Source organism: Folsomia candida, unplaced genomic scaffold (assembly GCF_002217175.1).
Source record: "Folsomia candida strain VU population unplaced genomic scaffold, ASM221717v1 Fcan01_Sc003, whole genome shotgun sequence".
NCBI lineage: Eukaryota > Metazoa > Arthropoda > Collembola > Entomobryomorpha > Isotomidae > Folsomia > Folsomia candida.
Window position 1 is genome coordinate 8,429,547 of NW_019091195.1, and position 22,319 is coordinate 8,451,865.

The following is a 22,319-nucleotide window of genomic DNA, read 5'->3' on the forward strand; positions in this document are numbered from 1 at the left end:
CCCTGGAACAAGTTGAACTTTTAGAATTCACAGTTTCACCTCTCTCTCCCTCTCTCTCTCTCACGCCATGGCTCTTCGAAACAGCGAAAAAACAAGATCAATTACGCCACCAGTTGTGACGATGTATTTATTGGTAGCCATCAATGTGATTAGATCTGGTTGGAACTTTCAACGAGAAATACTAACACAGCATCAGTAATGCAGTCATCGTCATTTTCTGCTAGTCTACGGTTTATCGGATTTCTGTAGCAGGAAAATTGCCAAAGTTGAAACTTTTTCACATCATTCTCCAATTCATTAGGAACTTCTCTGTTGACTTTACAACTTTTAAGCGATGACGAGCAAGTGAACTTTTTATCAGTCTGAATTATTACAAAATTGGTTTATGGTTGGCAAAATTTTAGACTGCATTTCAAAATTTATACTTCAAGCAACCTCATGCATGCTCTATACCGAATTGCGTGTTCACATGTCGTATATACATATTTACACTCTGCACCACCTGTAAATTTGATCTGGTAATAAAAACTGGGATGTCAAGCAAAATTACTTCCCTAAAGCATTCCTCACGAGTCAGATTTCTTGTTTTTGCACTGACTGAGCTAAATATTTAAAAGAGTCATTAGATTAAGAGTATATTGTTTTGGGCCCTCCTAATGTGTTGTAGCTCATTTGGAAATTGGGCCAATTTCGTATCTTTTAATGTGAGAAATTTAAACATGTTGCCGTAAGCAGTCACAATCACAACAAAACTATTCAAGTTTTAAACCGATGGATGACAATGCAAGCGCATAGTAGACAACTAGACAACGCCTTAATTAGTAATATATTGATCGATTACTGCCCCATGGATGTGCGTTGGATGAACTGTAGCATTTCAAATGATGGCATGATTTGCACATGTCAGCCGATAAGTTTGAGAAACCATCCTATTCATATTACAAGAGATCTGCATGTATGACATGACCTATCCACAGGATACTTTTGTCGACGTTATATATCTGCGACTATTATGACTAGGAAGAGCTATCAAACTGTCTCCCCTAAAGCATGCCGTACAGATGTAATTACATTCCATTTATGACACTCAATCGTAGCACAGTGGAATTTCTTTTTATTTATTTATCTCAGTCAACGTAACCAGTCACGAAAGTTTAACTAGATCACTTTGACCAAGATATTTAGCAATTTTGCTGATCACTTAAATTTCTTCAATGTTGATTTAAGCTCTCATGAGTCGTATCAATCATTGCGAGAGAAGTTGAGATAATTGCGATCAAAAGCACATGAGCTACATTATGTTATTGCCATTATTAAAGCATAAGTAGTCCTATATATGTTAATTAATATACTCGACACTCGGGCTTTCTGATGTGCTCATGACAGGCATATGCATACATATGTAGGTACGTAGTTATTTTCCGCTCGTAGCTTGTAAAATTATGACTTTAATTACTGCATTTATTAATACATATGACCCAATGAATATGCAATGATACGTAAAATAACGTATGTTTGCATGTTCTTGAAGATTTGAAGAATTGCATGCCATTAAATTATTGTAACAGTTAAAAGCACTAGAGCATATATCAAACCAAATTTTTTCGTCATTTATGTGTTCTCAACGCTGCAGCATTTCTTATTCCTTTTTACTGCCTGCTCAAAAATCATCAGTACCACCACGAGGGAGTCAAATGATGATGAGCCATGATTTTCAAGAGAATGAGTCATTATTGTTGAATACAATCGCTGCATAGGAAAAAATGATTGAGCGAATATATGTTTGCGATGATAATTAAAATAATTAACAGAAATTTTAAAGTTTCGAGTATTAGAAAAATTATTAATAAAATAATTTGGTTCGTGTTTCGATTTTCAGTTACCCTTGAGCACCCATTTCGAGACAAGTATATTTTCTACCGTTTTACCATTGATGCAGAAAGTGAACTCCAAAGCCGCTCATGGTATAAATTTTAAACTTGAAAATGCTTGTGCTATAGACCAATTTCATCAGCTAATATTTATCGCTACTATTTTAATTGATAAGAGGCGAGATATGCCAATTAATCATTATGTTCAGGTCGAGAGGTCTTCCCAGTCCTGAAGATGAGAGGGAAGCCGACACAAAACTCTCGGAAGTGTTGGCATTCTTGGCACAAAAAGGTACAATATATTCACTGAAATTGCAAACTTGGTTGATGCCTCTGTAAAAAATGAAATCCAAGGGGAGCTTGTATCACAAGAATAAATATGTATGATTCGAAAATGCGTTTTTAGCCCCTGATGCAATTATGCGCCTTATTTTGAGGAAACCTTCTTATGAGAGAACAACGGATGACTTGGAGATGATTTATGACGAACTGCTTCACATAAAGGCTTTAGGTAATTGTATAATTATTAGAATTCTATAGTTCTATTCTGTAATTCATATCACGCTAACATCACCAAACATCAATAACAAAGACTCTTCTTAGATTTTTGATGACTCTACGCTACTAATTTTACTCTACTAATTTTTACCAGTAATGAGGAAAGGCTGAGAATCTTTGTTTTAAAAGTACATAAATCGTAGATTGTATTTAAATCAATATAATTGAAATATATGAATGTTTGGGGATTTAATTTTTAAAACAAAGTAAAGAAAAATATTAATCTATTTTTTGCTATATTTTAGCTCATCTCTCCAACTCTGTAAGTTTCAAGCAAAATATTTATAAAATATGAAATATAAAATATCAAAGCTTTAAACGAGAACTTTGTTAATTCAAGGTGAAACGTGAGCTGGCCGGGGTTATCGTGTTTGAAGCTCATCCATCCAACGGCACTGTGTGTAAGTACTTTTTTTTACACGTACTTACATGATGAACTAGGCGAATGTATGTACATGTATCGTACATATGTACATCTACATTTAACTCATGGGAAGAAAATATGTCCATTCCTAATTTTTAACAGCTTTTAGTAAAAGCTAAAAATATTTCAAGGTGCTATACTTTAGGTATTATTGAATTACGTGTGTACATTTGGCAGCCCATGTACAGATACATACACCAACTAGAATTTACATGGCCAAGTAATCGGGTGACGACGTCATTCAGAACGTAATAATATATTGTGTAATGAAGATCCTTGTTTCCAAAAGACAATTAAAACCTATTTTGAATTCTGTCAAAACAGAGCATCCTCCGTTCTTCTTGTCAAGTCGTCTATCCACAAACCGAATTAATTTCCATCGTTTAGCACAATACTATTACATATCTGGCTCTACAAGGCCTGTCTTTGATGCGTTTCTGCTCTAACAAACCCTTTGTTGCCAGAGCTAATTATCTGTAAATGATATTTAGATTTTGAGGAGTTGAGTTCGCGATACTCTTGTTTTTGCATCATCTAATGACTTGGTTGTTGTGTTTAATTACAGTATTTCATCAAGGAGACGAGGGAAAGAGCTGGTATATTATACTCAAAGGCTCCGTCAATGTTGTAATTCGGGGAAAGGTACGTAGATGATGCACTAGAAGAATAGAATTGTTTGGGACCAAGTCGGCATAATCTACAATAACCGACTATTTTATTATCAAGGGCACTGTGTGTTCACTCTACGAAGGAGACGACTTTGGAAAACTCGCCCTCGTTAATGATGCGCCAAGGTGAGGAATAACTTGTCTTTCACCAGTTTCCGCATTTTACTTTTCCTTTGATTGCACGAGAAATGTCGTCAAGGTCAATCTTTTGTGCAATTTTCTATGAGATTCGAACAGCGATTTCGTTGGTCCAACGTAGACAATACTGCTGTAATGTCACATCAGTCGGCATTATTCAGTGGCTTCATAATTTTCAAACACCTGAACAACTCCAAAATATATAATAACTTGTTTCTATTGTTCAATGAGAATTCTTTGTGCTGTTCAGGCAAGAAATAGCTTGCGTATGTATTGCAACTGCTGCGAAGTTTGAAAACAGCAATTAGTTACTTTTGTGATTTATTTGAAAACTTTTGTCGCATTTATGTGTATTCTACTGGTTTGCTTAAGCATGTACATAGAATAATATTCTAAATCGCAGCTCGGAGAAAGATGCCATGCAAAAGTTTATTGATTCGACCGAAAAGTTTCTGTATAGGATTTTTTAGCTTTATTAGAATGAAGAATAAATACTTCTGACGAAAGTGTTTACGAATTTTGTGTTTTTACTGGGAGGTCACCACCAGCATCAAACTTTTAAACTGTACATCAACAAAGTTCGTCAATAAAATATATTTCGAAGTTCAAAGAACGACATACTTTTCAATAGAAACGTCAATTACTATTTGCTTTAGTGGTAGTTTTATCGTGGGCGTCGAATGAATTTTATTTAGTTTCTCTTCAACTCTTGACAGAAGAAAAAGAAATAAGTTTCCGAATTTTTCAAAGCAAACAAAAAATCAGGCAATATTCTTCGTTGAACGCGTTGGACCTTTGAGTTGGCCATATCCAGCAATAAGCAGTCGAATATAGATATGTATGTACGTATGGAATTTCTATGCATGATGGGATGGAAAGAGTAAAACGACTACAATATGTTTGTTTTACGAGAACCTACTTTCCTCCATCGGATATGGAGAGCGTTATGTTCTTTGTGTGGTGACAAACAAAGCCTTTCACATTTTCTCTGCCCCGTGTTCATTTCCGAAATGAGAAATGAGAGCTTATTTGGCCGTATGTGTAACGGAAGGTTAAGCACGAGTCGTAAATTTAAAGTGGGGTTTCCACATCATTGTGATTCCTTTCACAGGGCTGCTACGATTGTGCTGAGAGAAGATAGCTGCCACTTTCTCCGCGTGGACAAGGCAAGTTTATATCTTGTGTCAATTTCACGCTGATGCTGCTCGTAATTTTCTCTCTATAGACGTTTTTAAATCCTTTAAAATTACTAACTTGCAGGATGACTTTAATCGAATTTTGAGGGACGTTGAAGCCAACACGGTTCGGTTAAAGGAGCACGGACAAGATGTTCTCGTTCTCGAAAAAATCTCTGCAAACAATGCCAACCCCTACTCACACTTCAAGTAAGTGTCGTATTTATGTAATGGCCAGTAGATATTTTGTTTACCATGTAACACATCAGGTTTAAGGATTTTAGTGACAACTATTATTAGTAGTAAATAAGTACTTTGCTTGAACAATAAATTTTCATATACTGATACTTAACACATTCTCGGAATAGTTTCCTATTAACAGAATTAACGAAGTTCGTGCCTCTATGTCGTCGTTTTTTTTCAATCAGTAAATTGCCAGATAAATCTCTGTAGGAAGTTTAAATATTTGAGCTTATATTGATTAGAAAAGTATGATAATTAAGAATGGTAACAATGTAAAAGGCACCGGGAGTAGTGTCGTGTTATAACATTTTATTTGTTCTTAGAGGAGCACTTTTTAAAATTGATTACTTTACACTTGCGACACCAGATACTCTGTAATGGCTGGCAGCCCAGCAAAAATGCTTGAACACCTACTAGAGACCCGTCTGGATGGAAGGTATGGCTACGTATTGGTTAACCCTCACTTATTTCAATGCATTACGTTACAAGTCAAGTGAATTTCTCCTCCAAATTCTACAGAGATCGATCCTCCGTGGACTCCACCGGACGACGAACATCCGCACCTTCTGGGGATACAGATCTGTTTCTGGACGATTTTCTCCTGACGCACATAATCTTCATGCCAATTCACCAACTCCTCACCGAATTGACAAGACAATATCCTTTTCATACAAAAAAGTATTTTTTATTTACCTTATCTTCGTCTTTGTCCTTCCACTGCGGTACTAACTAGCACGATGCAATAGTTTTCCTTAACAATAATTTTTGCCTTACTTCTCCTAAACTTTTTCAGACAATGCTGCGTATTGTAGGAAAGGTATGCAAGTTGATAAGGTGTCAGTCTCACAGGAATCCGTACACTTAGGAGCATGAAATCCATCAAAAAGACAATACTGACGAGTAGTCTGCCACGTCATTTTGCCCATTTCCCAGCATTATTCTTTTTCCCCATTTTCTTTCTACATTTCGGAACGAGATCATTGTATTTACAATTTCAACAAGTATGCAGAGATTGCTGTGCAATCAATTTTAACATTTTACAATGACGCTAGATTGCAAATTTGTTACGTCATGCATTGTTTAGCTCGCTTGAGTTTAAGGACAATTCTCCGTAGACAATACACGGATGAAGTAACAGTACATGTACATGTGTATTATTGTCCACCAATCAGACAGGCTCTGTTCCACTCCAGAGTCTCAAGGGAATAGAGATTGAATTTTCGGACTGGAGTTCGCAGTCTACATAAATACGATATGGGGTATAGATATGTACGTATTGTACGTATGATCCCAGGACTAGATACAGATTGAGAATATATGAAGAATTAGTGAAATGCAAATGCCGACTCAGTCACAGTCGCTATTGGAATACGAAGGAAATTGTTCAATTTTGCGAAATGTCACATTAGTCTTTTTAAAGCACTGGATCTCTCTTTGGCTGAGATCGAAGCCTACCTCTACATCCAATAGAAACTTGGCTAAAGAGTGATGCCAGGTAGTAGTGATGCGATCCTTACACATAAAATCGACTACGAAACTATCCGCCAAAGAATATAAATTATTATTGCCAACGCCAACAGCTTCAATGACGTCAAGCAGAATTTGATGATGAAATTCTGTGACGGTTTTCCATGTTCAAGGTTTGAAAAAGAAGCCTTTCTCAATGTGTTTAATCAATTTATTATTACAAACTGGCAAGACTACGTGTACACTCACGTAGTACATTTTTCGAGTAAGTTGGAAAGTAATTTTGGACAATCCGTCTTGCAATGAAAAGAAATAAGAGAAAGGGAAGGTAATTGTTTTGTTTCGAGCCGCTGGCAGTAATGGATGTAGAAAATGGATCCTTGTCGAGCATTTATTCTTGTCTCTTCCTTCCTCTTTATAAATTTCTAATCTAATGAGATGGTTTTGTAGCATGTGGGCCAGGTTTTATCGCTTTCTCTTTTGTGCAAAGCTCCTCTTTTTTTCTCTCTCTCTCTTTGAGGAGCTCGTAGCTCTTACTTATTCGGCTGCACGCTTGCTGGGAAAGTTTACTTTATCCATCAGGACAAAAGAGAGGCAGACACAACCTCATGAGACAAATTTTCCTTAACTCCCTTGCACTTGTAGGGTAGAGACTTCATGTCAAGACCGTGAATTCATCCTGGCCTGCAAACGAAGAGTGGTCCAATTTGTTCACAGGTAAGTTTCAAATAATCATATGTCAATCCCGTGCGAGTCCTAGTTCAATTTAACCCCCACGTACACACGCACAGCTTTTGGCGTTTTTTCGCACTTGACTGACCTTGAGTGTACATTGTATGTAACATAAGCAACTGGAAATAAGAGCTTTGAGCGTTTTATGAAAGCGTATGAACTCTCTTACATTTTGCTAAAATGGCATCATTCATGGTGTCTAATGTTACATTTGTACTTGGATTTGATTGTTTTAAACGTGTGTTACATTGGCCTTGGTCCCACGCACAGAAATTCCATATTATGTTACAAACACGTTTAATGGGTTGGTTACAACGACTGTAGGTGGGTGACGACGATCTACGATCCGGTATTTGAAGAAGTTTGTACTCACGCATTCCTTCAGGTAAGAACACTTCATCCTTTCACCAGGTGCATGTTATTGCTCGTACTCCCGAATAGACGCAACAGTGATGAATGAACCAATTTTACGTAAATCACTCAGCACTCGCAAGTCCTTCACATTTTACAGAATCTGTCGCCAATAATAATACATAATGTCATGTAACGTCAACAGAGTTTTTGCGGGCACGGAAAATTATTTCATTTTTTTAGACCAGAGTAAATTTCTGCAGTCGAGTTTTTAGCCACACATATCCGTTTGGATTTGTTGTTCTTTTATGCTAATTCTGAGAAACTGTGTATTTTATTTAGTGGTACTCTAGCATTAATTAAAATGTGTATGCTGTGCATGCGTTAGTTGATGAAATGTTTACGTATCTTTGCCGTCATAATTAACAGGAGCTGTTTGAAGAAGTCCAGAAAGAAAGCATGTCCTCAGGCGCTTTGCAGGACGAAGTGAATCTCATGATGCAGGTGATGGATATGCAAAGAACGTACGCTGAAGAGACCAGCACAGTTTCGGGTCAAAAATGGAAGTTGCCTCCATCAGGACAAGTATGTGCTTCTTTGTCCTTTCGCCAGTCATAGTGGAAGCACAAACCTGCATAGTTTTCTTCTTTCTTGCAGCCTGTCAGTCTCTTTGGGAATCCGTCGTCCCACGCAGAGGATGGAATAGAGGGACCCATTGAGAGAAGATGCACCATGCACGGGTGTGATGATAGTAAGTGATGATTTTTTTTTACTTTCTCCAGAATAATTGCTGAGCTGGGCAAGTTTTTCAGCGTTGTTTGCTGTAGCAAGCGAATATTATGTATGTACGCCCACTAAAAAAACTGTAGATAAAAAAATTTCGGTACGTATAAGACGCACAGGTCAGAAAAGCTATAGCGTTTTCTCAAGTGCCATTGTAATGAAATTAACCCATCAGTCAAATTGAAGAGAAAGGTTGCTCTCTCCTTTTTTGGTCACTGAACCGCGAGCCCATAACTAGTTTCCAGATTGACATTGTATTTCCAATAAAGCTTCCACCATAATCAACCACGAAAACGTGATAAGTAGACGTTCAGGAGAATAATGGACATACAGTCAATCGGCTTGAGTTTGTGGTGGCAGGTAATAGCATGGTTTGCCACGAACTGTGAAAAGTTATACCCATACCTTGGAAATAATTACATCGACATTGCTAAGTGATCTGCCAGTACGTGACCAGGGTGGAATCGGTTGTCAGGTCTGCAGAGATTGAGCAGTGTGAAGGAACGAGGAGAAAGGTGACGATGTGTGTGCTTTCACTTCGTAAACTTTCTCCCTACCTACCAGATTCCTTCGTAGTTAGACGTCTACGTAAAGTCTTATGGTGGTCTTATATAATGCGGTAGTGAAAAGGTGTTGAACTAAATGCTATGATGATTTATTCCAGTCATTTTCCGAGTCTACTGTGCTGACCATACGTATTGGTAAGACAAGAATAAGCTTTAGTTTATTATTTCATGACTACATAGATATGCATACATACATCATAAGGATTGAAATTTTATGACAAAATAATTCGCATGATAATTAGTGACAACACGTCAACCTTGACCAAACGGTCATTGGGTTGAAAAAGTCTGACACATACTAATTATATGAATGTCATTTACAGCACGCTAAGGTTCCCATTAAACACACCTGCTGACACGTAAGTCAACACAATGTTTTGCGACTTTCAAGAAGTAAATAAGACAAACAAACGTTTTTGTTTGATTTTAGCTTGAAACATGTCGCCGCCGACAAACTCGGTTTGAAACATGATGATCTCGTCCTTGTAGAGCTTAAATCATCCGGTAAGCGTTTCCTTTCTTATGGTTCGTACTAAATAATTAGTTGACAGTCATAAGCGGAATTAATTTTGGGTAGTTTGACCCCTGCGGTGACCCATATTTCCCATGTTATAATTTTAAAAAGTTAAGATATGTATAATGCCTTGACCCTCTCTCCCCTCAAATCGATTATGCACAGTCCCTCAAAGAATTTACCTATTTCACTAACCCTTTACCGGAACCTTGAATAAGAATCATACTGAAAGTCGTGCTGTTTTATTTTTTATCCCAAAAATATCCTGGACCTGGAATTTTTTGAAAATATCTCCATCGTCATGGAACGTGACCTGGAAAATGGAAAATGGGATTCATAAAGGTGAAAAGATTTCATTCAGTGACACGGACGTGAGCATCCCAACGTCTCTCAGCGTGAACGGGAGGATTTTTATTTCCTTGAAAGATCATTTGGACGCACTGGTAATTAAACTTTCTCTGCACATTGGTACATTCGCACTCCTTCCTCGACGACGACCCTCCTCTTTATTTGTGAAGATTTCTCTCCTTCACTTTTCTTGGTGGCTGGAATGTGTGTTCAATGTTGTGAAATAAAGATGGAGAGTTTTCGAGGAAATTAATGTCTGCTGGTGTGCACACGGTCAATGGCTGGCGGTATAATATGGTCGGTCGTGTGAGAGGCTGTGAGATAGCTGGGGATGGAGAAACCCGTTTTCTTTCTTCACCACACTAGAAGCACCAACTGGAGTGAAAGAGAGCTGAAGGAAAATAATTTGTGGGTTTGTGGCAGCGTTGTGACTTATTACTTTCATTTCAATTCAGACGTGTCTACCAGAGCAAGAAAACGCAACAGAAGGGGCAAATTTTGACATTGAGATTTTCAGGTATGCTCATCCGAGAAAATAGTACTTTGTAGTAACCAGTGCTTCTACTGGTATAGTCGTGGTCCTTGCTACAATTTATTGGATAGATACAGTGAAATAAAAAAAAATCAGTATATATTTATGGTGGCTTTGCATTATTTTCAGCACGAGAGAGTTGGCGTACCATATGACTGTACGTGACAGACTATTTGATTCATATGTATTTAACGCCATATCTCCAGAAATTCAAAATTTGATGGGCATATTTTCTATTCAATTTGCAGGTCTTGGACTGGTCTTTATTTAAATGTGTTCACGAGGTACGTAACGAGGACCTGTGTATTTCCCACTCCACTTTCAGACTCATGTCCTTGTGTCATACAAGTGGAGTGGGTGTCAGTGTCAATTGTCATGTGTAAATATTGCCATCCATCTCTCGAAAAAGAATCCATTTTGCCACCGTTCCAGTGTGGAAACGAGTGTAGAAAAATGGAACAAATGAAGTCTACTGTGTATTTTTATGTGTTTCAGTACGAGTTGATTTATAAGACCTTCGGGCGTCACCATTTTCGCAAAATAACATCCAATTTGGACGTAAGTCTCGTATATCTTTGCATTCATGAATGTCGGAAAATTGTAGAATATATGAAATAAAATGTTTTTGGACTTGCAGGTATTCCTCCGACGATTCAACGAAATTCAGTTCTGGGTCGTAACCGAGCTCTGCTTAACGGCGTCTCACTCTAAAAGAGTTTCTCTCTTTAGGAAATTTCTCAAGTTGGCTGCTTAGTAAGAACTTTGCTCCTCTTTTCGTTTAAGAGATACATACACAATGCTTCCTGATAATGCAATTTGCATATATAAATTCTGCTTTGCTCATCTCTTCAAATAACTCTTTCCTTCAACGTGAATAAGTAATAAAATTCAAAAAACTAACTTGAAAACAATGTTCATTGTTGGCATTTGGCATTATGCTGATGTACGTCAAAAGATGATAATCACTTTTTTCTCTTTTATATGTACAAAAAATGTTATTTTTTGTTGGAGATGATCGTTATTACAACGTTTCATGCCAGTTCAGCTTAGCCAGGGGTACTCTATAAATATATTTAATGGATGCTACCTATAAAAATGCTTCAAGTGCATTCCTCCTGAAGGCAACCTGTGGGAGACAATATTGCCTTTCGAACCGAGTGTAAAACATGAGAGTCAGTTGAAAATTGTTTTTATCGATCCCTTCTAAAATCTGTCGAGTCTCCTTTTCTGCGGTGTTTATGAGAAGGATAAAAGAAAAGTGTCAGCCACAGCATAATGCCAAAGCGGTATCGACGGCAGGACTTTCTCTTTCTTGATCCCTTTGATGCAGCAGCCATGAACTATGCAGTGGCTACTGAATTCAATTGGCTACGTGCATGCAACTGTAGTATGTGCCTAATATAGCACATGCAGGTATTTTGATCTGCCTCAACAACTGTCAGCCTCCATCGTGCATTGTCTAACCTTGGCAAACTTTTTAGATATTCATGATCCAGGTTTTGGGAAACACTTTTATAAGAAGGCTTTTGTCCATTTTTATTTCCAGTTGCAAGGAATATCAAAATTTAAACGCGTTCTGTGCCATTGTGATGGGTTTGGGAAATGTTGCCGTTACTCGGATGAATGTAAGTATAGAATTAATTACGCATTTACGATCGTCCATCGTTCACATGAACCTTGACTATTTTTTCTTGGGCATGTGTAGCAAACCTGGGAACGCCTTCCTTCGAAATCAAGAAAAGTCTTTGCCGAATTTGAGACCTTTATTGTGAGTATAAAATTTCTTGCTACATAAATATTTGCATTATGAAATCTAATTCTTATCATAACCCAATACTTTTCAGGACCCATCCAGAAACCATCGGTTAGTATTTGTTTGGCTTAAGTATGCTTCATCTCGGAGGTAATTCTAACAAGTTTTTGTTATTTTGACTGTAGGGCGTACCGAATGGCTCTCAATAAAACAACGCCTCCAATTATCCCCTTCATGCCTCTAATTCTCAAGGACATGACTTTCACTCACGAGGTAAAGGTTAATCTCATACTTAAGGGGTGTCCCTTAATGAAAGTCTCAAGTGACCAATTAGATATGTCTATTTGGCATAAAATCAATAAATATTCCTAAATTTGATCAACTATATTTAACGATTTCAGGGTAACCAGACGTATTCTGATTCACTGGTAAATTTTGAGAAGATGCATCTCCTTGCAAGCACTATTCGTACGATGCGATTGTGCAGAAGCCGACCTCTCAGTAAGACTTTCCTTTACACACATTTGATTGTTGCCATGAAATTTTGTCTTGAATCGCAAGGGTGTTAGCAAAGCATTTTCTACACTCTAGACATCCCACCTCCCACGCCCAGAAGTGAAGCAGAAGTCAGAGCTTATATTCGATGTCTTAGATGCATTGACAATCAGCGTGTTCTAAATCAGCTTTCTCAACGAAATGAGCCCAGCCAACGTCCCAAGTAAACGAAAACTGAAACATCATTCATAATAAGATTTTTAAGTGATTAAGACATTTCTCGCGTTATTATTGAGATTACAATGACGATGCAAACCAAAAAAACCAATGTACAACTATATGATTATTATTGATAAATCAAGTCAAATTACTTTATATTTGATCATGTTTACAATCTTGATATTTATTATTGATTATAAAAGCCAGAGAATAATAGTTGTAAATTTAGAGTCTAAAATATCATTCTATAAATAGATACCTAATATATGTTCATACTTAACGTTGAAAATGCAGGTGACATTCATAATTCTATATTAATTATGTACAGTTAAGAGGACAAAATAGCTATGCAATGACTTGTGAGATGCATAAAACAATTATCTCACAAGTTTAACATTATCATATTGTAAGCATTACAAATAATTCTCAATAATATTATAAAAGAAAAATATTAGTCTAGTCAGATATACATTTTGTTTTAATTTTAATACAAATGTATTTTGTTGCAGTTACCACTTTGCTCATATCATTTTTGTATTTACCATCATAACTAATTGCTTGCTATGTACAATTTTTGAAAAAAAAACAAGGTGTAAATTTATCTGTAACATAAGTAGTTAGCACGTATTTACATACATATTCAAAGCAAACCTCTTTTGAATTGTCTTAATATAACTTGATTGCCTTCAACTGATACCTAGAAAGACATATTACAATTTCCTAATCATATCCCTCCTCTCTCGTAAATTTCAGGTTCATAATAAAATTATACGAAACGAATGTAAAATTTTAATGTGAACGAGTTGTTATAAAAATCATATTCAATTTATCAGATTTACATATTATTCACAGAGAAGTTTTCGAATAATAGTTGACTTGTGTGGTTTGACGTGTTACAAAATAATCAATAATTTATTTATTTGAGGATACATTTAATTGATGATAACAATGCAATAGCTAAACCTGCCAAAAAAACTAATGTTTTGCAAGTTCTGCATGATGTTAGCAGGAATTGTCCAAACGTTCATGATATTAATTATTACCTAATATGTATGAGCTCTAGGTTTTAGCATAAATTCTCACTTGTACTTATAACACGAACGTAATCGTACATATGTCTCTTTTGCATGAAATCAATAAATATTCCAAAATATACTATTTAACTATTTCCTATTGACAACTCGTGGCAAGTTAAGATTGTAATTCAGATTGCAAGTTGAGATTGCTCACCTTTGCGTGTACATTCATTTATCCGTCATAATTCATTCCGGAAATATAGTGACATACATAATTTTCACTATTTAAGCTGATGCTCGATCATTTGTGTGCGGCAGTTACTTTGTCTGCAGACTCGTTCTTCTGTTTTAGAGGAACTATTCGGATACCATTATATTTCCACAGTCTAATCTGAATCATTCAATATGTCAACGCCAATGAACAGTGAAGTTATTAAGACAAGTAATGGGATCCTAAGGCCAGCTTACAACCTTGGTAGACTTTCAGGTCGGGTGAGGTTTAGGAAAAGGTCATTTAACACGATTAACGCAGACTTGAAATCCGACAAGGCCAGAGTACAACTCGAACATTATTTAAATCCGCATACTGACCATTATACGAGGGAATCATCATATTCTGGCTGTGGAAGTAAATTCCATAATTATTGTCAACACACAAGCCTTCATGGGTTTCGATACATTACGGAGAAACATCGAAATGTTAGCGAAAGGTGAGTGTTTTTAAATAAATAACTTTACTGAGGAATTCGAAGTTGGTTATTGGTTTCTTTACTCGTGTAAATTAAAATAATATAATACTGAGAATTTTATGAAAGGATATTCTGGGTTGTTTGGTGTCTCTTCGGGATTTCCAGCGCAATCTATATGATGAGCAAAATATGGCAAAAATGGCAAGACAATCCCGTGCTTACATCGATTGCGACGACCAATTTGCCAGTGTCAGAAATTAACTTCCCGGCTGTTACTATTTGCCCAGTGAACAAAGCAATCAACGAAAAACTCATCATCCAAGGTTCATAAAAAAGGAAATTGTGTCCAGCTCAAATGCCACCGACAATGCACTCACGTTGTGTGAGGTCGTATTTAATCCAGACACACGAGATCACACGAGCCACACCATCCCTTTGTCTTTATTACTTTTACTCCCAATTTCCTAAATGACTAATTCGCTTTCACTAATTCGTCTATGCCACAATTGAAAATATAATCGTATCAAAAAGCTAGTTGTATTATTGAAAATAATTATATTACAGTTTATACGTAGATCGGATTATCGAATATGCACATCTGTAATTAATTCATGGTGAACTTATGATGGCGTGTCTCACATCACATAAAATATTTAAAAGTAAAGCATCAGCCTGTGGCATCCAATGTTGAACACAATTTCCTGTAGCAGTATTACTCCCCGTGTGGTAAGGATGAACTTAATCGTTTAAAACTATGTAGGCTGTCGTCACAAGTAAGTTTCCAGAATGACACTTGCTGGTGATTGATGATGAAAGTTGTCCTACATGCTTGTCCTGTCTATAGCCTTACTTTCGGGATAATGAAGAAAATAATAAGTGGGCTGGTGGATGTTGAGTCAAAAAACAATGACAACGATCTCAAGATAAGTGAGTCTGTTGATGCAAAGGTGGCCAAAAAATATCTGAGACTGGTATCACCTAAATGCGAAGATTACATCTTACGTTGTGAAATTAATGGTCAGAGGCCTCCGTGCACGGACATATTCAAATCCGTGGTAATAGTAATAAGTAGTTTTTCGTGCTAAAAATATTATTTAATATGTGTCATATTTGTATGTATTAGTTAACGGATTCTGGTTATTGCTGTGTTTTCAATGCTATAACAGACGACAATGAGCTTGTAACAGAAAATGAGTCGTAAGTCGTGTGTACATAAATAAGTAGTAAGAACATAATCTGATGGCAAAGGTGATACTGTCTGACAATTACTGTATTTGATCTACTTATTATGATGTTATCATGCCATTCAGGAAGGTTCGTGAATTGTCCGATCTGATGAGCAGGAACAAGAATTTGAGTACTTGCAGAAAGCAGTATGGCAATATCATGACAAGTATCGTAAAATATTCGGAAGTCCTGATGAAGCCAACAACACTAAATTGCCAACGGCGGATTCCCTGACCTGTTCTAGAATTTATGACGATGACTTATTTCCTGGAATATGTAATCATATAGAAAAATGTAGAAGTGATCCTAGTGCTTGCAAACTGAATGTATCACACACGAAACCTACATCTCCAACGCCTTTGTCCGTTAATTCATCAGCCTCCAACGATGTTCCTCAAAAAAATAAAACCATAATATTCCGAGCTCCTGGAGCAGGTATGTATAAACGAAATGTGCATAATATTACATGCAAGTATGTGGATAAAGTGACGTACGTAATACTTGACTAGGTCGGAGTAGAGGCCTTACCATAATGACTGACACTTTGCGATGCGGTGAAATACCGACAGATTCATTCAAAGGGTTGAGGGTAACGTTGATTATGCGCTAACTATCGATGGAATTTCAAGTTAAGGTTGTTCCTTATTTTGTTTGTATCATTATTGGCAGGTTCATGTTCATGGCTCTGACGAGTTCCCAGCAGTCGGAGAGAAAGGTTTTATTGGTAACAATGATGAAAGACCCATGCACACTTTAATACTACGTGTGATAAAGTTGTTTGAAATTCGCGACAGTTGGTCCGGGCAAGGAAACTCAGGTGGGCGTGACAGCAATTGATACGTACAGTGCAGACGCTCTCATGATTTTCCGTAAGGAGAATCGACAATGCGTGTTTGGTGACGAGGTGAAGCTGACCTACAACAAGCTGGACTACAGCAGATCCTCCTGCGTTATTGAATGTGAAGATTATTTGGTTCACAAAGATTGCAACTGTGTTCCTTACTTTTCTCCAGGTGAGACAGCTATTTTTGTGTCGTAATACATTGGAATTTACCCTATTAAAATTGTATGCAAATATTTGTTCAAAGCTGCTGCGAATTATTCAATATGTGGCATGAAGAAAATGATAGACTGCGTGCACAGAACCTTGAGTAGGTCACACACGGCTTTAATAATTATTCATACACTTTTGTGCGACAACACGAATAATTATTTCTGGGCAAATTAATTTAAATGCAGACGAAATTCAACAAGGAGGTAAAAGGAGCACATCATTTAAACTGGGCCGAACTAACGGTAAACTTGAGAGTATGTATACATTTAAATATGTTGTAGTTTCCGTAGTCAAATCCTTATGTACAAATTCCATGTACTCGCAGAAGGTCCAGGAAGCTCCCTGTTTAACTTTGAACAGGTAAAATTGAAGCAAGAAAAGTCTTGCATTGACCTTTGCCTCCCGAAATGTAATGAGACGTTTTACAATATTGTCGTGAGTACTGCAACGTTCCCGAACCAAAATGATCCCAATAAAACCAAGCTGCTACGAGAGGCAATTGATGCGGGGTTTGAAAATCTTGCAGACATTAACTACGTGAGGTAACATTGCATACCATGCACCTTATGAATTATGAGTTGCTAAAAATGAAAACATAATCATAACAAAGAATTAATTAATAATATTTCAATTAAAGTGGGAGCATTAGTTTGCTACGAGTCTTTTTCAGAGAGTCCACTATTATGCAATACAAACGAGACGAGCTGTTCACTTGGGAGGATTTCATTTGTGAGGGGCTAACCATTTTGATAACTATTTTAGTACATAATTGTAACATTTGATACAACTTTTGCAGCCAACTTGGGGGGTGTCATGAGTTTGGTAATAGTTCATGCAAATATGTACATATATGAAAGATGTAAATGAATGAACCTTTCTGATTGATTATTGCAGACTCTTGGGTTCAGTTTATTGAGCTTGATCGAAGTGATTTACTTTTTCACCATGAGACAAATAATTGACAGACTTAAACAGAAGAAGCAGATACAACAAAATATGAATCAAGTGATCATTCCATCGATCTATGTTACCAAAAGTGTTCAGAATAATAAGTCGGAAATTTTTGGATTGGCTTAGTCAAAATAGGTAGATAAATATGTAAGAATTATATAAAAATGGTATAGTCAAAAATAATTATTGAGTGTATCAAAGAGAATGCAAATAACTAGAAAACACAGTACAATTGTGATTATTAGTCGTAACAAATTTTCTTGACCCAAATCCATGTCGTGGAAGTGGAGCCATCCATATTTTGGATATTTGAAGTTGATTTGAGATCATAGTCGAATTTTACGAGGGTGTTAAAAACGATATTGGCAGCACTCATGAATGGTTCCGTGGAGGTTGTGTGGTGTTCCAATTTGTTTTGTCGAGAGAACGACAGGCAGTAACTGCAGTTGCAGCAAAGTTTGTACACTTTCAATGAAGAAATTTGGTCAGAAATTATTACAGATGAGACGATCCACAAATTTGGAGAAAGCTAGTTGGTTGATGGTGGGCTTGACTTTCGGTTCTTTCGCAGACATAATTAGATCGCCGTCTATGTACACAAATAAGATAAATATCTTTATTGCAAAATAACGCATCAAAATGTAATTGTGATGAACTTACATAATAGTTATAACACCCATTACTTATATGTAGTAAATTGTAACCGAAAACCAATGACTTTTACTTTCACCATAACTTTATAACACAACAGTCTCAGGAAATGACTCCACGGAATCACATTAAATGTGATGATTCACTGATGATTAATAAAATTGTTATTTGTTTTAACTTTACATGTATATATATCAAAATTGATAAAAAATAGCAATTTTTACATTTTCATAAAAATGTGTATGGCTTGAATAGTCTCTTTAAACAGAACAGAACGCTGCTATGAAGTAGACATAAATGTCCCATTGTAGCATAATAAATGATAACAAAAAATGTAACAGAGATTACCTAAATGAGTCAAGGCCCAAGGCTTATGCGAATTCCGTAGTCAAACAGATTGCAAGCATCAAAAATAATTTTTTTGAACATGCATGTATTGCTTATCCACGATGTAAATTTCAGAATCAGGATGACATGTCACATGAAATTTTAAAAATTTTGTAAGATGAAGCAAGTATATACAGCATCCTAAATTTGAGTCATGATTAGTCAGAAAGGCCCTGAAAGATTTTCAGGGCAATTTCAGAAGGCGAATCAGACCGATTTAGTGGAGAGTGAGACGAGTTATTGAGCTTAGAAAAGCATCACCGCCACAATTCAACCCCCTCGACTTGTCAACTTTGGAGTTCACGGCAATTTACAATTCAATTAATTATAATTTAATTAATTAACCCAAAAATAATAAACTTATCGTGCCTTCGTGAAAGTCTTCTCATGAACTTCAAATGATATTTAATTGAGAGAGATAGTTAATAGTAGATTGGCAATAGCAGCATTTAGGAACAGCCGAACGAGTGGGTGGAGCTGATTTCTATCATTTTCAAGAGTAGGGGAATTTCGGAGAAAGCTCCAAAATTTTAGACAAATTGAAAGAGCCCAGTGCCGACAGCATGGGCGACGTTAAAACCGTTCTGCGGCGAAATCGCCCGGGTACAAAGGCGTCGGTGAGATGATTACATGTTTATTTACATATATTCATATCATTCTAGTTTTTGAATTGTATGGCTTACTTTTACAATTTACAAACTACGCTGTTCACTATTACACGTTTTGTGAATTTATTTATACATAGGATTTTTGCAAGTGGCCTGACGAGGCTTTTGAAGAGATGGATAGCACACTGGCTGTGCAGCAATGGATTCAACAAACGATAAATCGGGACCCTGCCAATATTTCGGCAATACTGACACCCCCAGAGACCCAAGATGAGGAAGTGTGGAAATACGAACATCTTCGACAATTCTGCATGGAGTTGAACGGATTGGCTGTGAAATTACAGGTGAGAAATAAATTTAGAACATTGAAGATCGCACATTTTTATTTCCCACACGAATGCACTGATTTCATAAAATAAGCATCAAGCCATAAACAATTGAATTCTTTCATTCTTTCAGGCAGAATGTTTTCCAGAGACTTGCAACCAAATGACAGCGACTGAACAGGTTCGAATGTGGATCCCTATTTTTTAAAAGCATTTTAACAATCAGACACTTTCAAGACATTGTGATTGTTATTCTTAAAAGAACTTTTATGATTCTTGTTCTTAAAATCTCCGTCTCTCACCTAGTTAACTAGATGAAAGAAATGAATATAGGGAAAATAATTTGGCTAAAAAACTAAAAAAAAGGATAATGTCTTGAAATTGTCGGACACATCAAAAAATACAATAAGCTATATGTACACATTAATAAATTAATTTAATCCCTTGAATAGTGGATCTTTTTATGTGCGGCTCACAAGTCACCAAAGGAGTGTCCAGCAATCGATTACACTCGCCACACACTGGACGGAGCAGCTTGTCTTTTAAACAGTAACAAATACTTCCCCAGCAGGTATTAAGGAGATCCTCAATCTTATCGGTCGAAGAGTGATAATGAACTAAAATCAATTTTTCAAATTAAATTTTAGGGTATCTATACGGGAGTCGTCTTTGGGAAAATTGGGATCTGTTTGCAGACGGGTTTACAGAATATTCTCACATGCATATTTTCATCACAAAACACTGTTCGATGATTTTGAATCCACATCCCATCTCTGTAAACGATTTACGTGTTTTGTAATGAAGTATAATTTAATGTCACGGGATAATTTGATTGTCCCGAACATGGAAGATGGGGCCTCTATTGAAGGAAGTGGAGGTGGAAATCCGACTGAAGGAACTCCAGCAGCTCCACTCAACACTTCTCTAATAGGAACACCTACCCCATCAACCACGAGCTCATCCGAATCTGAGGCTTGATTTTAGTTAAAAAAACGACTAGTTTGCATTAATATTTTATTGGTTACTCCAGTTTTGCGCTTTTAAATTTGTTGTTTAAATATTTTCAAGTTTGATTTGCGTATTTGTGACTTGGATTGAGTAATTTATACATTAATTTTAGTAGTAATGCGTGGGCATTAATTGGAATATAATGTTCAATTCAACGAATAATTCTAGAGATGTGTAGATTTAAATATTTTAGTTCAGCGACATAAAAAATCTGTGAGTGCACTCTTCTATAATGTGTCATGTATGCGGGTGATGAGTGTATATCAATGCAAGATTAATCCCAAAAACGGATTCCTAGTCGTAAGAAAAAGGCATATTATCTATTCATATTTTGAGGGTTTTTGATGGTAATGGATATCGTAGAAATTCAAATTTGTATCCCTACAAGATCAAGATTTAGACGCTTTTTCATACAATGAACAATTTGTGTATATTACAAGTATTATACACCATGTGTGTATGTCGTATCTTTTACTTATGTAATGTGTGTATGTATGTTTATGTTTGTGTTGACAAGGTGGGTAGGTGCAAATAATACAAACTGAAAATTAATGTTTCTCTCTTTTGAATTTTGTCATTTTTGTCTGCAGTAAAAATAAGATACAATTTCCAGTCCAGATTTTTGATTGATAAAATAAATGTATTAATTCTTGGAATAATTGTTAAGTGACTGTTATTCTTCATTCATGATATCCATATTTATGTTTGATTATGTTCAGATTTTTCTGATTGTGGAAGTGGTGGAGGAGGAGATTGGGGAGTGGTATATTCTTCCGACATAGAGCATGATAATTCAGACATTGTCAGAACTCGAAATTCTTTTCTTCTTCCAATGGATTTCTGGTACCTAAATCAAGTTTAATTAAATTACACATATTCATATGTTGTATGCATGTACTAGTTTATGAAGGATGAACAAGAGCTTCCCATACATACCCTACTTGATTTTCATCCAGTTGCTCTAAGGACATAAGAATATAAATCATAGGAACACTCCTAGAAACTTTGAGACTGTCCAAGCCATCTGCTACCGGATCCCAGGTCTCTGTCGTTCTGTTATTGTTCAAAAGAGTATTAAGTAGCTATGCTTTCTCCAACATCAAATAATCGCTCTTTTTATAATCTATCGTAATAATTTTTTTGTTACATGCCTCACTTGTCCCAGTTTTGTGATTTGAAATATTTGTTTGTGGTACGTTTTGACAATCTCGGCGCAAGAAACGCAAGCCACCGTGGCCCTTCCGGCGGCAAATAGGACAATTGGTTTTCCAGGACCTAGGACTTTAAGCACCTTGTTGGCCATAGTCTTTGCGCCCTTTTCCTTGGGCACCTCCATGTGGAAAAACTGAGGAGCGTCGAAAGGGTTGGAGTCTATGTCGTGCTCGATGTGAGAGGGTTCTACTTCGTAATTTTCCATATTGCCTTGCCCTCTACCTTGTGGTCATTTAAAAAAAAGTACAACCACAATAAAAAATCCAAAATGAGCCCTTGTTGTATAAAGAGAGAGTATAAAGAAAGAACAGCAGGAGATGTTGTGAGAACTTCACTTTCACCTGATGGAGCAA

General features: G+C 36.5%; 4 protein-coding genes across 8 annotated transcripts in view; 3 read left to right on the forward strand and 1 right to left on the reverse strand.

Annotated features, from left to right (window-relative positions):
• The window catches only part of LOC110846921 (rap guanine nucleotide exchange factor 4), a 41,255-nt gene extending 27,252 nt beyond the window's left edge, over positions 1 to 14,003 (forward strand). For 4 of the 5 annotated variants that reach the window (XM_022093757.2, XM_035849388.1, XM_035849390.1 and 1 more), the window contains 30 exons: positions 1,880 to 1,964; positions 2,081 to 2,163; positions 2,278 to 2,382; positions 2,675 to 2,691; positions 2,770 to 2,830; positions 3,419 to 3,495; positions 3,580 to 3,647; positions 4,771 to 4,825; positions 4,920 to 5,044; positions 5,445 to 5,513; positions 5,597 to 5,755; positions 7,190 to 7,261; positions 7,601 to 7,661; positions 8,057 to 8,212; positions 8,285 to 8,378; positions 9,075 to 9,111; positions 9,300 to 9,335; positions 9,407 to 9,480; positions 9,833 to 9,933; positions 10,294 to 10,355; positions 10,500 to 10,527; positions 10,619 to 10,654; positions 10,866 to 10,928; positions 11,008 to 11,123; positions 11,917 to 11,995; positions 12,076 to 12,138; positions 12,215 to 12,234; positions 12,309 to 12,396; positions 12,525 to 12,624; positions 12,715 to 14,003. In XM_022093757.2, coding sequence (XP_021949449.1) covers positions 1,880 to 1,964; positions 2,081 to 2,163; positions 2,278 to 2,382; positions 2,675 to 2,691; positions 2,770 to 2,830; positions 3,419 to 3,495; positions 3,580 to 3,647; positions 4,771 to 4,825; positions 4,920 to 5,044; positions 5,445 to 5,513; positions 5,597 to 5,755; positions 7,190 to 7,261; positions 7,601 to 7,661; positions 8,057 to 8,212; positions 8,285 to 8,378; positions 9,075 to 9,111; positions 9,300 to 9,335; positions 9,407 to 9,480; positions 9,833 to 9,933; positions 10,294 to 10,355; positions 10,500 to 10,527; positions 10,619 to 10,654; positions 10,866 to 10,928; positions 11,008 to 11,123; positions 11,917 to 11,995; positions 12,076 to 12,138; positions 12,215 to 12,234; positions 12,309 to 12,396; positions 12,525 to 12,624; positions 12,715 to 12,845 — 2,321 coding nt within the window. In that variant the 3' untranslated portion in view covers positions 12,846 to 14,003. Of the gene's footprint in view, positions 1 to 1,879; positions 1,965 to 2,080; positions 2,164 to 2,277; positions 2,383 to 2,674; positions 2,692 to 2,769; positions 2,831 to 3,418; positions 3,496 to 3,579; positions 3,648 to 4,770; positions 4,826 to 4,919; positions 5,045 to 5,444; positions 5,514 to 5,596; positions 5,756 to 7,183; positions 7,262 to 7,600; positions 7,662 to 8,056; positions 8,213 to 8,284; positions 8,379 to 9,074; positions 9,112 to 9,299; positions 9,336 to 9,406; positions 9,481 to 9,832; positions 9,934 to 10,293; positions 10,356 to 10,499; positions 10,528 to 10,618; positions 10,655 to 10,865; positions 10,929 to 11,007; positions 11,124 to 11,916; positions 11,996 to 12,075; positions 12,139 to 12,214; positions 12,235 to 12,308; positions 12,397 to 12,524; positions 12,625 to 12,714 lie in introns of all 5 variants that reach the window. The other variant, XM_035849389.1, reaches the window with a different exon arrangement.
• Positions 14,004 to 15,864: 1,861 nt separating this feature from the next.
• On the forward strand, positions 15,865 to 18,602 carry LOC110846922 (pickpocket protein 28-like). The gene is made up of 10 exons (XM_035849438.1): positions 15,865 to 16,204; positions 16,279 to 16,358; positions 16,439 to 16,493; positions 16,564 to 16,782; positions 16,858 to 16,920; positions 17,009 to 17,077; positions 17,149 to 17,365; positions 17,461 to 17,552; positions 17,620 to 17,645; positions 17,718 to 18,602. The coding sequence occupies exons 2-10, from the start codon at positions 16,302 to 16,304 to the stop codon at positions 17,898 to 17,900; spliced, it is 981 nt and encodes a 326-aa protein (XP_035705331.1). The 5' UTR covers positions 15,865 to 16,204; positions 16,279 to 16,301; the 3' UTR covers positions 17,901 to 18,602.
• Positions 18,603 to 19,062: 460 nt separating this feature from the next.
• On the forward strand, positions 19,063 to 21,413 carry LOC110847673 (MOB-like protein phocein). Its single transcript, XM_022094658.2, has 5 exons — positions 19,063 to 19,429; positions 19,558 to 19,764; positions 19,880 to 19,927; positions 20,199 to 20,317; positions 20,394 to 21,413. Exons 1-5 carry the CDS (start codon positions 19,376 to 19,378, stop codon positions 20,722 to 20,724), a joined length of 759 nt encoding a protein of 252 aa, XP_021950350.1. The 5' UTR covers positions 19,063 to 19,375; the 3' UTR covers positions 20,725 to 21,413.
• On the reverse strand, positions 21,309 to 22,199 carry LOC110847674. The gene is made up of 3 exons (XM_022094659.2): positions 21,906 to 22,199; positions 21,691 to 21,807; positions 21,309 to 21,601 (listed from the first exon to the last, which is right to left on the reverse strand). The coding sequence occupies exons 1-3, from the start codon at positions 22,169 to 22,171 to the stop codon at positions 21,454 to 21,456; spliced, it is 531 nt and encodes a 176-aa protein (XP_021950351.1). The 5' UTR covers positions 22,172 to 22,199; the 3' UTR covers positions 21,309 to 21,453.
• Between the last annotated feature and the right edge of the window lie 120 nt (positions 22,200 to 22,319).

Coding starts and splice junctions, on each gene's coding strand:
- LOC110846922 (XM_035849438.1), top strand. CDS start 16,302: ATGACTGACACTTTGCGATGCGGTGAAATACCGACAGATTCATTCAAA. Junction 17,553..17,619: donor CACTTGGGAGGATTTCATTT/GTGAGGGGCTAA, acceptor CAACTTTTGCAG/CCAACTTGGGGGGTGTCATG. Junction 17,646..17,717: donor TGGGGGGTGTCATGAGTTTG/GTAATAGTTCAT, acceptor TGATTATTGCAG/ACTCTTGGGTTCAGTTTATT.
- LOC110847673 (XM_022094658.2), top strand. CDS start 19,376: ATGGGCGACGTTAAAACCGTTCTGCGGCGAAATCGCCCGGGTACAAAG. Junction 19,765..19,879: donor GATTGGCTGTGAAATTACAG/GTGAGAAATAAA, acceptor TCATTCTTTCAG/GCAGAATGTTTTCCAGAGAC. Junction 20,318..20,393: donor AACAAATACTTCCCCAGCAG/GTATTAAGGAGA, acceptor ATTAAATTTTAG/GGTATCTATACGGGAGTCGT.
- LOC110847674 (XM_022094659.2), bottom strand. CDS start 22,171: ATGGAAAATTACGAAGTAGAACCCTCTCACATCGAGCACGACATAGAC. Junction 21,808..21,905: donor ACAAAACTGGGACAAGTGAG/GCATGTAACAAA, acceptor GAACAATAACAG/AACGACAGAGACCTGGGATC. Junction 21,602..21,690: donor CTGGATGAAAATCAAGTAGG/GTATGTATGGGA, acceptor AACTTGATTTAG/GTACCAGAAATCCATTGGAA.